The sequence below is a fragment of the Neofelis nebulosa genome, chromosome 4 (genome assembly GCF_028018385.1).
Source record: "Neofelis nebulosa isolate mNeoNeb1 chromosome 4, mNeoNeb1.pri, whole genome shotgun sequence".
Classification (NCBI taxonomy): domain Eukaryota; kingdom Metazoa; phylum Chordata; class Mammalia; order Carnivora; family Felidae; genus Neofelis; species Neofelis nebulosa.
This window is the reverse complement of record NC_080785.1, coordinates 6,648,702-6,666,460: the sequence shown is the minus strand read 5'-3', so window position 1 is coordinate 6,666,460 and position 17,759 is coordinate 6,648,702. Positions and strand designations below refer to the sequence as shown.

At 40.5% G+C, this 17,759-nt stretch overlaps 1 protein-coding gene across 3 annotated transcripts in view; it reads left to right on the top strand.

The window, feature by feature from the left end:
- LOC131508755 (GTPase IMAP family member 7-like) overlaps positions 1 to 6,351 on the top strand; it is a 60,392-nt gene extending 54,041 nt beyond the window's left edge. For 2 of the 3 annotated variants that reach the window (XM_058723857.1, XM_058723858.1), the window contains exon 2: positions 4,908 to 6,351. In XM_058723857.1, coding sequence (XP_058579840.1) covers positions 4,908 to 5,800 — 893 coding nt within the window. In that variant the 3' untranslated portion in view covers positions 5,801 to 6,351. Of the gene's footprint in view, positions 1 to 3,302; positions 4,152 to 4,907 lie in introns of those variants that run through there. The other variant, XR_009260128.1, reaches the window with a different exon arrangement.
- Positions 6,352 to 17,759: the final 11,408 nt, after the last annotated feature.

Here is a 17,759-nt window from a genome sequence, read left to right as displayed (position 1 = left end):
AAATTTTATCACTTTATGAGTAAATATTTACATATGTATGTCTGGGAGATAAAGGTCATTAAAACATACCATGATCAGACTTCAAAAAGCAATTAGAAGTTTTAAACAATTACCAGGTGTATTCCAATCCCCAGATTATCTCATAGATTTTAAAATTGAAATCAGGGGCACCTGGGTGGCTCAGTTGTTTGAGTGTCCAACTTCAGCTCAGGTCATGATCTCACAGCTCATGAGTTCAAGCCCCATTTCGGTCTCTGTGCTGACAGCTCAGAGCCTGGAGCCTACCTCTGCTTCTGGGTCTCCCTCTCTTTCTGCCCCTAACCCACTCGCATTCTGTCTCTGTCTCTCTCAAAAATAAATAAACATTAAAATTTTTTTTAAAAAATAAAATTGAAATCAGCTCCAAATACGGTTCATAAATTGCAATTCTTTCATATCTCTTAAGTTTAATTTGATAAATAAGTTTTCACCTTCCTGTTTCTTTTTGTAAAATGTTTCTGTTTACGAAACGGTTGGTCCTTTGTCCAAGAGAATTGGACAGTGTATATTTTACACATTAAATCCTCAAGATGTCATATGACATGTTCTTCTAGTATCAGTGTTTTGTATAAATTTAAATTTAAGGAAAGGCTTGATCAGATTAAGGCTTGCCTGGTTAGTTGGGTGGCAATATTTCATAGGTGCAGTTGTAAACTTCCATCAGAAAGCACCTTATATATTCTTCTGTCTCTTTCTGTAATGTAGCAGACAGTAATGATAGCATAGAGTAACTTTGTTTCATTAACGGTTGCAAATTATAATATTATAATTCTATCATTCTTTCTTCATTTATTGGATGGCATAGTCCTATAAAAGAAACTTCCCCGAATCATACTTTCATTTCCATAAGGTGTAGTATAAGACAAAAGGAATGCTTGATTCTTTTTGTCCTCTTCAGACTGATGACATCATTCCTAGCATACCCCAAAGAGAACACCTCACTACTTTATGATGATGGTATTGTTATGAATTCATGAACTTCAACATATTTGATGAATTTTAATCCATTGAAATTATTATTCTCATTGATACTCAAATTACCTCATCTCTGTTCAGTCAACCTCTTCAAGTTGGTTCTGTAGTCCTTTCGGTAAGATCCAAACATTTTTTTTGAAAGTGATCTGTGCACCCAATGTGGGGCTAGAACTCATGAACGTGGGATCAAGAGATGCATGCTGTATTGACAGAGCTAGCCAGGCGTCCCACAGTCTGAGTAGTTTTTGATAGCATCCTCACTTTTTAGTGTGACTAGGATAGTCTAGGATCCACTTGCACATTTCTTGGCCCAGAAATGGAATCGGTACCTTCTCCTAAGAGTCCTAATGTTTTTGGTGGGAAATGGCATTTGAAGGGCACAGTATAGGCACTAAGGGTGCTCATTGCCACTGGGCTTGTCCTTGGGCTTCAAAACTACATATGTGCACAAAAAGCTAAGAATAGGACAGGATTCCTGAACGCAATTTAAGATTTTCTTGACGATTTTTCCCCCTATCTGGCCTTACACTATATCCCATTAGGACAATAGCCAATGAAGCAACTGCATTTTCAAGTTTCTTGGACCAATTCTTTGTGTGGTTTGTCTATTACACCAAATACTATGTATGCATTTGCTTTTGATTTTCACTAGTTATCTGAAAATATAGTTTTTGTTTTTACTTATGTAAGCTATTTACAGATGTCCCTCACTATCTGCAAGCAGAACATTCCTATGAAATCTTTTATGAAACAAAATGACATAAAGCAGAGCAGCAATTACCATCAATGTGCATGGAAAAAGGGTGCGCATTCCCAGATCTCCCCCAAATAACCTCCCTTATGTGTTTCTGATACTTTTAGACACAACTTGTTAACAGATGCACACATTCAATTGAGAGAAAGCCCACGCGCTCATCTGGCTCACAGCTCTGGTGGCTGGATGGTGAACCCCTGTGTGAGGTTCCCGGGGAAGGTGATTGGCAGCTGGCATGGACGACAGTCCACTCGGCCTTTCTGTTAGCTCAACTGGCTGTGAAACAAATGGGGAATGCTGTATTCGTGTTCAGCTTTCTTTTTGTACAAATGAAAAATCCTCTTTGAATTTATGTCAGCCAGCAACAGCAGGTACACATTTAGGTCTTTCATAAAGGAAAAGAGCTGTAATTCAAACTCTCTAAAAGATGGAAATACATGCTTTCAAGACAAATCTATGAAATCGGAGTATATTCAAAGTAGTTTCCAGCTTCTACCCTGTCCCCCGCATTATTCCTCCCATCCCTCTGTCAGCAATTTCTTTGGTGGCGGTTCAGATGATCTGCCTTTGCTTTATCATGTGCATGAAATATATGTTGTAGTTTGTGCCTTCAGTTCATGTTCCTCCCCATTAGAGAAATGACAGTAAACTAAATATTATTTTCTTCACTTTGCCTTTTTTTTTTTTGGCTTAATAAAATATCCTGGAGATCTCTCCATCCCGGCATAGAGAGGTATTTCTTATTCTTTTCTACAGTTGGATAGTACATTGCTGTGTGTATGTACCTTAGTTTATTCAACCAGACCCCTACTAGTGGGCATTTGGTAGATTTTTGGTCTTTAATTGTTACAAATAGTGACGCAGAGAATAAACATATGCCTAATCTTTTCCTGTGTTTTTGTCAGTGTAGCTCTGGGACATAAGGAAGGGGAACTTCTTCCTCTAACCTTCAAGGTCTTCCAGCTGCACTAAGAATTACATTCACTTGAGGCAGATTAACAAGAGAAAAAAAAAAAAAGCAGTGTGCACAGATGCTCAGTAATGAAACTAAAACCAAGAGAAATGACCAAGGCAGGCAGTTTTTATACTTTTTAGGCAAAGAGACGATGGATCTGTGAGGGATTGACAAAACAAGGAAAACTTAACTTTGGGAGCATCTGTTAGGGAGGAATTCTAAAGAGACTTTGGGCTGGGGTAGTAAATTAGTAGAAGGTAGTGGGCTGTTTATACAGTCTTCTTGGCTCTAAATCTCCCATCCCTTGTCATGAGAGTGTCTCTTTGCCTCCTGGGACAGGAAGGGCAACTTTTACATGGGAGATTTGTTTCCTGCTTGCAGGGGACAGAAGAGGGTCTTAGTAATCTTCCCACACAGGCTGTATCTTAAGGTATTTTTATATGAAATAGTATGCCAAAGTTGCACGTTTAGGGGTGATCTGCCCTTGACCACTACAGGCATAAATCCTAAAACTGGACTCACAATCCAAGAATAAATGTATATGTAGTTTATATGATATTGCTAATTTCTCTTCTGAAGGTTTTAGACTGTTTTTCTGTTCTCATTAGCCACGGAGAAGAGAACTTGTTTCCTCTAAACTTTTACTGATAGATTATACCAGCAAATTTTTCGATTTTTGCCAAATCCATAAATGGAGAAATAGTATCTCAGTGTAATTTTAATTTGTTATATTTAGTTTTTTTTCTTTTCCTATGTTGGATTTATTTTTCTCTACTTTAAGTGAGTGTTCATATATTTTTACATAGTTGAGGAGCATTGACATTTCTTTTTTTCTTTGAACTGTTTATTCATATCTCTTGCTCCAATTTCTATCAAGCTGTTGGATATTTGTCTCTCTACTTTTAGGTATTCTTTGTATAAGAGGAGAATTAACCCTCTTTGATATAGTCTGACATTCGTATTTTAATTGTCTGTGGTGTTCCTTGTCTCCCATTGTCTTTTGGATCTTTACCTAGTCAGATGTATGAATCCTTTTCCTTACAATCTTTCAAATCTTAGAAAGGGTTGCCCCGCCCCTAGGTTACAAAGGAATTGTCTGAGTTTCTTCTAGTATTTATGTGGATTGATTTTTAGTGTTTATATTTCTAACGTATTTAGCATGTGAGTGGCATGAAGATGTGGGTGAAGTTTTGTCTTTTTCTGTGTGGTTTTGTAGTTATCCCAATGCTGGTTATTAGTCCACCTTTCTCCCCATTGCTGTGAGACGCTGCCTTATGGACGATAAATGTAACATGATACAATTGAACTGGATACTCATGAATATAGTAGACCAATTTGGTCTATTTCTGAATTGTCCGTTTTTGTTTTCTGATCTGTCTCTGATCACACACACTTCATACTGCCTTAATTATTGGGGCTAAAATATTTTACTATGTTAGAGCTGGTCCTCCCTCATTGTTCTTCTCTTTTTTGACTCTACAGGCTAATTTTCTTTCTTCATTCATCCAAATGAACTTAATAGTCAACTATTTTAGCTGCAGAGAAAAAAAGGGTGACAAATTTTTTAAAATGTATATTTCTATATAAACATGTTAAAGAAGTATCTATTAAAACAGTGTGGAATTTGGGGAAATGTCTGTTCTGCATCAAGGTATTTTTCTTCTTAAATCTACTAACGAGGATGTGTTGTTACAATCCATTTTCTCATATTGAACTACCCTAGTATTTCTGAAATAAATCACATGTAATTGTGCGGTATTACATTTTAGTGTCTGACAATTTATTTGGGATTTTTGTATTAGTTTTCACAAATGAGACATGTCTGTAGCTTTATTTATTGGTAAAATCTTTGTTAATCTTTGGGATCAATATCACACTTGTGTCATAGAAAGAATTGGAAAGGTTTCCTTCTGTTTTAAGCCATCAGGAATAGTTTAAGAAAGGTTAAGTGAGATCCCCATGAATCCATCTGGACCTGGTACTCTTTTGTAGGGGAACTCTTTAACTACTTTGTTCTTCCATGGTGATTGAATTGTCTCATCTTTCTGTCTTTATGGGACCAACAAGGATAGTAGACTACTGCAGGATTTCAGGGAGGAACACATAGGTCATAAGAGCGAGGTGATGGTTTCCATTTACCTTCTTTCACTCTTTTTATTCTCCTTCCTTTGCTTTACGCCACAGAGACTCCTGGTAGTGAAATGGTGGACCCTCAGGACAACACTCTGAGGATTATTCTGGTGGGGAAAACTGGAAGTGGGAAGATTGCAACAGCCAACACCATCCTGGGGAGTAGAGTCTTTGAGTCTAGAGTTGCTCCCCATGCTGTCAACTCCAGGTGTCAAAAAGCATACAAGGAATGGAAGGGGAGGAAACTTCTTGTAGTTGACACCCCAGGGCTCTTTGACAACAAGGAGATGCTGGATACCACATGCGGGGAAATCAGCCGGTGTGTCCTCTACTCCTGCCCTGGGCCCCACGCCATCGTCTTGGTCCTCCCAGTGGGCCGCTACACAGAGGAAGACCAGACGACCGTGGCATTGATCAAGGCTGTGTTTGGGAAGCCAGCCTTGAAGCACATGATCGTGTTGTTCACTCGCAAAGATAACTTGGAGGAGAAGAGCCTGAGTGACTTCTTGGCACATTCAGATGTGAAGCTAAGAAACATCATCAGCGAGTGTGGGAACCGCTACTGTGCCTTCAACAACAGAGCCTCAGAGGCCAAGAAGGAAGCTCAAGTGCAGGAGCTGGTGGAGCTGATAGAGGAGATGGTGCAGAGCAACGGAGGGGCTTACTTTACCGATGCCATTTACGAGGACACAGAGAAGAGGCTGAAGCAACGGGAAGAAGACCTGAAGAAGATCTACACCGATCAATTAAATAATGAAATTAAACTAGTAGAAAAGGAATATGCTGATAAATCACAGGAAGAACGGGAGGAAAAAATAAAATGGCTAAAGATGAAGTATGCTGAACAAATAAAAAATATCGGGGAAGAAGCTGAGATGGGATTATTTAGAGATGGTTCAAATGGGATTATGAACGTGCTTTCAAAAATATGGAATATGTTTTGGTAGTAAAGACCATTTCGTTTTTTCTTTTGAATTTATGATGATTTGCGATAGTGGTAGATTGTAGTTTCCATAGACAGCTGTGACAGTAGCTTCTACTTATTCTTCCTATAACCTGACCCTGTTACTCCTGCCACTGACTTGCGGGGCCTGTGTCCTCTACCTTGGAACTGGGCAGATCTGGGACCGTTTCAATTAATAGCAGATGGTTGAAGCAACACCTTGTGACTCTAAGGTTACATGTGGGCAATGCTTCCTTGCCCTGTTGGGGTTCTTGCCCTTGGAACTTGACTGTCATGTTGTGAGGAAGCCCAGGCTGCCTCTTGAGAGGCCCCCATGCAGAGGGCCTGAAGTCACTGGCCCACTTCCCAGCTCACCTTTCATTTATGACTCAGACCAACTTGCCCACCATGCAAATGAGGCAACACAGAAGCGTGCCCTTCGGTTGCCCCGCCATCTCAGACGAACTTGCAGAAAGCAAAGATAATCCATTCCCGCTGAGTCCTGCCCAAATGGCAGCTTTATGAGAACAAATAAATGATGGTTTTTGTTTTTAACCACTGAGCTTCAGAATGGTTTGTTATGCAGCAAGAACTAACCAGAATGAAACCGCTTCCCAGCTCTCAGTCCCCACCGCCCCCCCTCCCCTTGCCACCTGTCCCTCTTCACACAAAGTTGGCATAATCAGGCAATGGCATATAGAGTTCAAAGACTCAGGAAAATTCAAATCAGAAATCCTGCACATGTTAAGTGTCTGAACCACTGGTCACATGCGTCGTTGCACCGCATGGCCACAAGTACTATGTTAGGGAGGTATTGGGTTTCTCTGGAAAGATTGTTCTGTGGTTCATGGAGATCTGAAAGTCACAGGATTCTCTTACTGTGTTTCTCTCACTTCTTTTTTAGGGACCATCTTAACCTAAAATGTCTCCACTTGTATCTGAAAAATCCCATCTGGGCCACATAGTCTTCATTTGCCTCTGCAGAATCACACTTCACCCAGCTCTTTGCCCCCTGAGGCTGATCTAGTTGCACTACATCGGTGGGATCTCTTGCTCTCTGACTTCTGCCTGGCTGGCCAATGGGAAGTCCAAGTCAGAGGCCCTGTGGAAGTAGAAAAGCAAGGCTGGGGTGTCCATTCTCCCACCTCTATCTCTGCAGGGCCATCTCTGACTAACTGCAACCCTACACCAAAGGTCACAGCTCCTCTCTTGGTGGCCTTTCTACCCAACTCTTCTTCTGCATTCCAGTCTTTCTTCACCCCTTCAGGTGGGACTTAATTTTCTTATCGATACTATCAACATCCCTGTGGTTTCCAAATTCCCTGTGTCCACAGTGTGTAAGAGGCCCCTTCTCTAAACTTTCTCCAAGTACCTAATGAGAGCAGACTATCTTTTTCCTGTGAGAATCTGATTGAAAAATCTTATGGTACCCAGTTCTCTTTCAGAGCATCTTTATTGTTGTTGACGGTTTTTCATTCCCTCTAGTGCTCGTTTCCTGACACCAGAAAAATCTCTCCTTACCCTTCCCTGCTGTGACATTTGCAGTAAGTAGATGAAAGGTTCTGTCTTGCTAAAATAATAGAGAAACTTCAAAGTTAGATGCGTGACTCTCAGTCACTCACAAGGATTGCAGCCATCCCAAATCCAATTATTAGAATTTTTATTTGTCCTTTGTTTTGTCTGTGAACATGACTGAGAGTATTTACCATATCAGTGACTTTTTGGGAGATGGATTAGAGATTAAGTCTGGAAAATTTAAGATTCTAAATACCCGCTCATTGTAAGATTCATCATAAGTATTCAGAATGCAGTAAAAACACGGAAGAAAAAATCCTCTCATGAAAAACCATGTGTCAAATGACAAAGTGAGACCAAAGTACTCTCTGCCATCATGCAATTCTTATGTTCAAAACTACTTCCTTGTAAGTGACTCTAGTATGATTAGAGAGCAAAGTATTCGCACCCTGTCCTTTTTCATTTCAGAACCGTTTAAAAGATGTTTTCCCCCAGAGATATGTAGAAGCATTCTTAATACAATTAACCTGTGTTCAGGCCATTTGAATGTGCAGCTTATGTAAGCTGATTTCTTTTCTCCCAACCTTAGATTCCATTTCGGAAGGTAAGAGATAACCAGAGAAAAAACGAGTAAATCAAATAAATCATTATCTCTTCACTTGACAATAGAAATATTGCTCACTCACTTCTCTTACCATATTTTTTATTCCAGTTTTCTCTGAATGTGGTTCTGTTTCAGTGCTGAAGGCTGTGGAATTTCCAGGGTTTAATGTGTGCATGATCCCTGTTGTTGAAATATGTGATCGTCATGACTCATGATGGGGAATTTACACTAGGATTTATAGAGGAAGAACTGAGGAAACATTTAGGGTATGAAGTCTACTGTGAAGGATGTGTAGGATGTGTCCATGTGGGTGATGGATACAATGGTCATGCTTATATTTAGAAACAGGAAAGTTCAGGGTGACAGGTAAGATTTTCAGGGGAAGGATCGATTCAGGGGCAACAGCGTTCAGTTAGGTTTGTGACAAGTTCAATATCAGATGTCAAAGTTAGGGTCCAATGGAAATGACCTGTATTAACTTGAAATCTGGGTCAGAAGGCTATATGAAAGGTTTGGGGTAACATAAATATCTCCCTTAATATCAGTTGAATCTTTACTAATTGCCAATAGCCCGCAGTCCAAAACTATATGCTAGGAGATCCATATAGGATGTCCAAAGGAAGAAGCAAGAACCAGTTTTGTGAGGTTTAGTCCTTCAACTAATTTGATAGATATTTGAAGGGGTCAAGAGGAAAGGATATTTTCTGTTAGGTTTTAGCATTTAAGTAATCTCTACACCCAATATGGGGCTCCAACTCATGACCATGAGATCAAGGGTCGCATGCTCTTCCAAATGATCCAGCCAGGCATCCCAAGAGGAAAGGACTTTTTAAACGAGAACATTTAATTTATAGGGACAATGACAAATTAGTATTGGTCAATTCTTGGAGTTCATCTGTGGCAGAATCGTCTCCCCAGGGCAGAAGCTGGCCCAGGTGTAACCATGTGACTATGTAAGGGAGGCCCCACAGGGAGTCATCTCTGCGTGCCAAGTCCAGAGAGATGGAGGTTCTCTCTCTCCTGAAACCTAGTGAGGCGGCCTCTGGAGTTTGATACTGCCAGAGGGGTGTGGGCGGTGTACATTAAGAGACTTGTTGTGTGTCCTTCGGAGTTTGGCTCTGCTGCCTGGTGGTCATGGGATACATGAAGGCTGTTGCTTTGCTCTGTGGCGGGAGCAGAGTACACATGGTGGTGGAGGTCTTGGACGCAGTCAGAACTTTCACTAATAGGGGGACAAAAGTATGTGTTCTTCATATATCAAATGGGGCCACATGGGAGGGAGGCACCCAAAGCCAGTTTGAAGGGGACTTGCCCAGGGGCCCAGCAGGGATCCCAGCAGCTTGTATGTGCATCAGAGTTCTGGAAGTCCGGCACTAGGAACAGACGTTGAAGCAAGTGATGGGAGAGGAGAGAGTGGCCTTCTGTTGGGCTTATGATTTCAGATTCCCAGAGGAGACTCTGAAGGCTATTAACAGTGTTCCACGGGGAAAAGAGCCACTAAGAATGCTGCCTCCGTCCCCCCACCAAGGCCAGACTACACTTGACTCATCTTCAGTGTTTCTGCCTCTTCTCCTCCAGCCCATGAAGAATCAGAGCCAGGGCAAGGGCAGGAGGAGAATGGCAGCATGGGGAGAGCTCTAAGCAGCCCTGTCTACACTGCAGGTTCTTCTCTGGGAGCAGGCACATGCCAGGGATGCCAGGGACAGTAGAAGATTTACCCTTCAGTAATATTTTTTAAAAGTTTATATATATATATATATATATATATATATATATATATATATATATATATAGCTAACTTGACAATTTATTGACAATAAATTGTCAAGTTAGCTAACATACAGTGTATACAGTGTCCTCTTGGTTTTGGGGGCAGATTCCTATGATTCCTCACTTACATACAGCATCCAGTGCTCATCCCAACAAGTGCCCTCCTGAAGCCCATTACGCATTTTCCCCAACCCCCCACCCCCCCATCAACCCTCAGTTCGTTCTCTGTATTTAAGAGTCTCTTATGGTTTGCCTCCCTCTCTGGTTGAAATTATTTCTTCCCTTCCCTTCCCCCATGGTCTTTTGTTAAGTTTCCTAAGCTCCACATATGAGAGAAAACATATGGCATCTTTCTTTCTCTGACTGACTTATTTCACTTAGCATAATACCCTCCAGTTCCATCCATGTTGTTGTAAAAGACAGGATTTCATTCTTTCTCATTGCCAACTAGTATTCCATTGTATATATAAACCACATCTTTATCTATTCTTCTGTTGATGGACATTTGGGCTCTTTCCATAATTTGGCTCTTGTTGAAAGTGCTATTATAAATATTGGGGTACATGTTCCCCTGTGAATCAGCCCTCCTGTATCCTTTGGTAAATTCTTAGTAGTGCTATTGCTGGGTTGTAGGGATGTTCCATTTTAATTTTGGGGGAACCTCCATAATGTTTTCTAGAGCGGCTGCACCAGTTTGCATTCCCACCAACAGTCAAGAGAGTTACCGTTTCTGCACATCCTTGCCAACATCTTTTGTTTCCTGAGTTGTTAATTTTAGCCACTCTGACCGGTGTAAGGTGGCATCTCAATGTGGTTTTGATTTGTATTTCACTGATGATGAGTGACGTTGAACATCTTTTCATGTGTCTGTTGGCCATTTGGATGTCTTTTTTGGAAATGTGTCTATCCATGTTGTCTGCCCATTTCTTCACCGGGTTATTTATTTTTTGGGTGTTGAGGTTGGTAAGTTTTTTATAGATTTTGGATACTAACCCTTTATTTGCTATGTCACTTTTAAATATCTTCGCCCATTGCATTGGTTGCCTTTTTGTTTTGTTGATTGTTTCCTTTGCAGTGCAGAAGCTTTTTATCTTGATGAGGTCCCAAGAGTTCATTTTTTCTTTTATTTCCCTTGCCTTCAGAGATGGGTCGAGCAAGAAATTGCTGGGGCTCAGGTCAAAGAGGTTATGGCCTGTTTTCTCCTCTAGGGTTTTAATGGTTTTCTCTCTAAGATGTAGGTCTTTCATCAATTTGAGTTTAATTTTGTGTATGGTGTAAGAAAGTAGTCTGTTGCTTCATTATTGGTATATAGAAAGGCAACTGATTTCTGTATATTGGTTTTGTATCCTGTGACTGTGCTGAATTCATGTATCAGTTCTAGCAGCTTTTTGGTGGAGTCTTTCAGGTTTTCCATGTAGAGTATCATGTCATCTGCGGAAAGTGAAAGTTTGACTTCTTCGCCAATTTGGATGCCTTTTATTTCATTTTGTTCTCTGCTTGCTGAGGCTAAGACTTCCAACATGATGTTAAACAACAGCCATGAGAGTGGACATCCCTGCCATGTTCCTGATGTTGGGGGAAAGCTCTTACTTTGTTTCCACGAGGATGGTATTAGCTGTGGGCTTTTAATATACGGCTCTTATGAAGTTAAGGTAGGTTCCTTCTATCCCGACTTTCTTGAGGGCTTTTATTAAGAAAGGATGCTATATTTTGTCAAATGCTTTTTTCTGCATCTATTGACAGGATCATATGGTTCTTATCCTTTCTTCTATCACATTAATTGATTTGAGAATATTGAACCAGCCATGCAGCCCAGAAATGAATCCCACTTAATCGTGGTGAATAATTCTTTCGAGATGCTGTGCAATTTGATCTGCTAATATTTTGTTGGGAATTTTTGCATTCATGTTAATCAGGGATATTGGTCTGTAATTCTCCTTTTTAGTGGGGTCTCGGTCTGGTTTGGGAATCAAGGTAATGGTGGCTTCACAGAATGAGTCCGGAAGCTTTCTTCCATGCCTATTTTTTGGAACAGCTTGAGAAGGATAAGTATTAACTCTGTTTTAAATGTCTGGTAGAATTCCCCTAGGAAGCCATGTGGCCCAGGACTCTTCTCTGTTGTTAGATTTTTGATAACTGATTCAATTTCTTCACTGGTTATGGGTGTGTTCAAATTTTCTTTCTTCCTGTTTGAGTTTTGGTAGCATGTGGGTGTCTAGAAATTTGTCCATTTCCTCCAGGTTGTCCAGTTTGTTGGCATGTAATTTTTCATAGTATTCCCTGAAAATAGTATTTCTTTGATGTTGGTTGTGATCTGTCCACTTTTATTTGTGATTTTTATCTATTTGGGTCCTCTCTCTTTTCTTTTTGAGAAGCCCTACTAGGGGTTTATCAATCTTGTTTGTGTTTTCCAGAAAAGAAAAAAACTAGCTATTAGATTCATTGATCTGTTCTACTGTATTCTTTTGGCGGGGGAAGGGGGGTGTTCTATATTTTTTATTTCTGCTCTAATCTTTATTATTTCTCTTCTTCTGCTGTTCTGCTGGCTTTGGGGTTTCTTTGCTGTTCTGCTTCTACTTCCTTTAAGTGTGCTATTAGATTTTGTATTTGGGATTTTTCTTATTTCTTGAGATAGGCCTGGATTGCAATGTATTTTCCTCCTAGAACTGCCTTTGATGCATCCCAAAGGATTCAGACTGTCATGTTTTCATTTTCAGTTGCTTCCATATACGTTTTAATTCCTTCTTTAATTGCCTGGTTGACCCATTCATTCATTAGTAGGATGTTCTTTAGCCTCCATGCATTTGGAGGCTTTCCAAATTTTTTCTTGTGGTTGACTTCAAGTTTCATAGCATTGCTGTCTGAAAATATGCACGGTATGATCTCGGTTCTTTTATACTTGTTGCGGGCTGTTTTGTGACCTAGGATGTGATCTATTTTGGAGAATGTTCCATGTGCACTCGAAAAGAATTCTGCTGCTTTTGGATGAAAAGTTCTGGATATATCTGTCAAGTGCATCTGGTCCACTGTATCATTCAAAGCCATTATTTCTTCATTGATTTTTTTTGCCCAGACGATCTGTCCATTGTTGTAAGTGGAGAATTAAAGTTTCCTCCAATTACAGTTTTTCTATCAATAAGATCACTTATGTTTGTGATTAACTGATTTATGTATTTGGGTGCAATCAAGTTGGGAGCATAAACATTTACAATTGTTAGCTCTTCTTGATGTATAGACCCTGTAATTATGATATATTGCCCTTCTTCAGGTCTTGTTGCAGACTTTAGATTAAAATCTAGTTCGTGTGACATAAGTATGGCTACCCCAGCTTTCTTTTGACTTCCAGTAGTATGATAGATGGTTCTCCATCCCTTCACTTTCAATCTGAATGTGTCCTCAGGTCTAAAATGGACCTCTTGTAGACAGCATATAGATGGATCTTGGTTTTTTTTAATCCATTCTGATATGTTATGTGTTTGATTGGGGCATTTAGTCCATTTACATTCAGAGTGATTATTGAAAGATATGGATTTAGTGTCATTGTGTTACCTGTAGGTTTCATGCTTGTGGTGATGTCTCTGGTCCTTTGTAGTCTTTGCAGCATTCCACTCACAGAGTTCCCCTAAGGATCTCTTGCAGAACTTGTTTAGTGTTCATCAGTTCCTTCAGGTTTTGTTTGTCTGGGAAAGCCTTTATCTTTCCTTCTATCCTGAATGACAGCTTTGTTGGATAAAGGATTCTTGGCTGCATATTTTTCCTATTCAGCACATTGAATATTTCCTGCCACTCCCTTCTTGCCTGCCAAGTTTCAGTGGATAAGTCTGCTACTACCCTTATGTGTCTACTCTTGTAAGTTAAGGCCCCTTTGTCCCTGGATGCTTTCAAAATTTTCTCCTTATCTTTGTATTTTGCCAGTTTCACTATGATATTCTGTGGAGAAGATCTATTCTTGTTAAATCTGAAAGGAGTTCTCTTTGTCTCCTGGATTTGGATGTCCATTTCCTTCCCCAGATAAGGGAAGTTCACAGCAATAATTTGTTCAAGTAGACCTTCTTCCCTTTTTCTCTCTCTTTTCTTCTTCTTCTTCTTCTGGAACTCTTATGATATGGATATTATTATGTTTCATTGAATCTCCTCGTTCTCTATTTCTCCCCTCATGGTCTAGTATGTTCCTATCTCTCTTTTTCTTGGCTTCGTCATTTTCCATAATTTTGTCTTCTATTTCACTTAATCTACCCTTTCCCTCCTTCATCCTAGCTGTCACTGCATCTAGTTTATTTTGCACCTCATTTACAGCATTTCTTAATTCGTTGTGACTATTTCTTAGTTCCTTGATCTCTGTGGCAGTAGATTCTCTTCTGTCTTCTATGCTTCTTTCAAGGCCAGTAATATGACCATTATTCTAAATTCTTGCTCAGTTATGGTGCTTATATCTGTTTTGAGCAATTCTCTAGCTGTCATTTCCTCCTGGAATTTCTTTTGAGGAGAATTCTTCCGTTTCATCATTTTGCCTAGTTTTCTGTCCCTTATGTGTTTTAATAGCTTCTTATGGGTCTTGCTCCTGTGAGGACTATTATATTAAAACAGGGGGTCATACCCAGCAATAGCACTGCTAGGAATTTATCCAAGGGATAAAAGGAGTACTGATGCATAGGGGCACTTGTACCCCAATGTTTATAGCAGCATTCTCAACAATAGCCAAATTATGGAAAGAGCCTAAATGTCCCTCAACTGATGAATGGATAAAGAAATTGTGGTTTATATACACAATGGAATACTACGTGGCAATGAGAAAAAATGAAATATGGCCTTTTGTAGCAACGTGGATGGAACTGGAGAGTGATGCTAAGTGAAATAAGCCATACAGAGAAAGACAGATACCATATGTTTTCACTCTTATGTGGATCCTGAGAAACGTAACAGAAACCCATGGGGGAGGGGAAAGAAAAAAAAAAAGAGGTTAGAGTGGGAGAGAGGCAAAGCATAAGAGACTGTTAAAAACTGAGAACAAACTGAGGGTTGATGTGGGGTGGGAGGGAGGGCAGGGTGGGTGATGGTTATTGAGGAGGGTACCTTTTGGGATGAGCACTGGGTGTTGTATGGAAACCAATTTGACAGTAAATTTCATATATTAAAAAATTAAAAATTAAAAATAAAAAAATAAACAAAAAACAGGGGGTCATAATGTTGTCCAGGGCCTGGCCCTTCAAGAGGTATTTTTGGAGTGTGTTTTGTGCTCTTTGTTGTTGAGACTCTGATTACTTTATCTCCCTATCCCTAGTGGTTGTTTGGACCTTCCACCAGGAGTGCTTTGATTTGTTTGTTAAAGTATCCCTGGAAAAAAAATTTTTAATGGGGGTGGTGGTGGTGGAAGAGCCTTATCCCATACAAAGAGAGAAATGACAAGGGCAGGGAAAAGGAAAAGAAAAAAAAAACTGACCAGAGATCAGAGAAACTTTATGGCTTAGTCTATAGAGAGAGAGAGAGAGAAGAAAATAAAGGAGATACAGAAGAGGCATAAAGAGAATAGATTAAAAATGTCTGCTTAAACAAACCAACAACCAGAATAACCAGCGTAGAGAAGGGAAGAAATAAGAGGAAGAAGAAGAAGAAGAAGAAAGATGAAAGAAGAAGAAGAAGAAGAAGAAGAAGAAGAAGAAATATATATGTATATATATATACATAAAATAAAAATTGACCAAGAATCAAATCAGAGAATGCAAAACTACTGGACCAATATCTGATGGTGCCTTGTAACCAGTGCCTGTGCTGGTCTGGAGGAGGGACTGTCTGGTTCAGTCAGTGTTGAGTCTTGCTCTGTTAGACACACAGCAGGTGCAGGGAGGCATGCTTTGGTGTGAGCAGGTCCACCTCCACTGTCGATCCACTGTCCGTTCCCTGAAGCCCCACCTTGTTGGTGATGGGGAGTAAAATGGTGACACCCCAGTCGCTCCTCCCCAGACCAGGCATCTTAGACCACTCTGTTCAGGTCGTCCTCACAGTGCCAAAGAAGCACGAGTGGGCAGTCTGAAATCATGCATCTATGGCCCATCACATTGTCCCCATGCGCCCCTGGAGATGTTTCTGTCACTCTGTAGCCTGGATTCCTGGAATTTCAAGCCTTCTCGCCTCAATACTTCTGTGTTTGAGGGACGAGGGAACTTCAGATTCCCTTACTTCTCTGCCATGTTAACTCCTTCTGAAAATTTTTTCAAGTGTTTATTTATTTGTGTGAGAGAGAAAGCATGAGCAGGGGCGGGGCAGAGAGAGAGGAAGACACAGAATCTGAAGCAGTCTCCAGGCTCCAAACTGTCAGCACACAGCCCAACATGGGGCTCAAACCCATGGACCTCAAGATCATGACCTGAGCTGAAGTCAGACACTCAGCTGAGTCACCCAGGTGCCCCACCCCTCAGTGAAATTGAGAGTGTGATTATTACACTAGATGATTTGAGTACATGAATGTGACCAATAGTGATTGGAAAGGTTTTTTGTTTAAGGCAGAACCTGTGTAAGGTTTCCTTCAGGTGGCACGGATGGAGCCATTTTGAAGGGCCGATGGGAAGAAAGAATAAGTGTCTTCTCTCCCTGTCCTTGTGACATCCCTCTTATTTAATCACATAGTTGCACACAGGAGGACTTTGATGGAGAGGAGATTCCAGTAGAGAAGAACCCCAAGATCTTGCCGATCCTAATTCCTGTAACTGAGGTGTGTGTTTCCTATGAGTGTACCACTGGGAATCCAGGTGACAGGCACTTTGCTCATGCAGAGAACTGACAGGAAGTTCCCACATCCCACCAGGGAGGGACATTTATGTGAAATCACACAGAATCTGGAGATTCAGAGAGGTGGAGAAGGGCCTCCAATATCTCAGGTGGGTCAGGGTCCCTCTGGGCCCTGGGCCTCACTTATTCAAGGTCAATCAGACCCAAGACTTGACCAGCTAAAAATCTGTGCCAAGGAGTGTCCACATCCTTGTGTCCGAGGAGAGGACAGGCAGTCAAGAGCACAGCAGCGAATGGATATGATCTTTACATCTGTGTGGGTGACTTTGCCGGTAAGCTTGTGGCGTGGCTGGGGCTAAATTTCTGAGTACACTTAGAGACCACAACTTGGCCTTTTGAGAGTGAATTTCATTTTTGAAAGTCTCAATCTGGTAAATAGGGTGAGTGACCAAAGCATGCTAGTATTTGGAAGCAAAAAGAAGCTACACATTAGAGACTTGTCTTCCATTGTCGCCTTTAACTCTGAAGACGACTCTGCTGAGGGAGTTTCAGAGACCTTGCGAATGATGAGCCCTGAAGATGCATGTTCCAGAGGCAGCGATCATTTGCCAAAGTGCTGTGCACATAGTCCATGAACAACAACCCAGAGTGCATTTGTAATCATTTGTGAATGTGGATGTAAGGTTGCATAATTTCTGGTATGTTTTTAAAACAGTGGTCTATCTATGTTTATTTTATTTTATTTATTTATTTTCGGCCTCGTCTATGTTTATGGACAAAAACACAAAATTGAATATCTGAGGCAATTGTTCTGAAGTTCTTTCTTCCTGTTAAGAAGTATCTTGATTATCTGAAATTCTTCCTAAGTTCGACTGCATTCTCTGGGGTTTGGGGTCAACAATGACCATGTTGCAGAAGGTGGCATTGATGGTAAGAAAACCTTCTTCTTAAGGACCTGAAGTTCTGAATCTAGGTCGGGCCACTCAAATGTTCACATGAGGAACAGTTTGCTGTGCATATTGTGCAGAGCACATAAATGGTGCCTAAGGGACAGGGGCAGGTGAGCGGTACAAAAAGAACTTTTGTGGCTGACGGGTACATTCGCTATCTTGCTTGTTATGATGGTTTCACTGGTGTATACATACTTTAATTATGTTGAAAATGTTTGTATTTTCTATTTTAAATTGGACTGTCTTTGTATTAATGAATTTTCAGAGTTCTTGACACATTCTATTCTTTGCCAGATGTGTATCAAGTATATACACAAGTTCTTTCTTTATCTGATATGTGACTCGCAAACAATTTCTCCCAGTTTGTAGATTGCTCTCTCTGCCCCTTCCTGCTCATG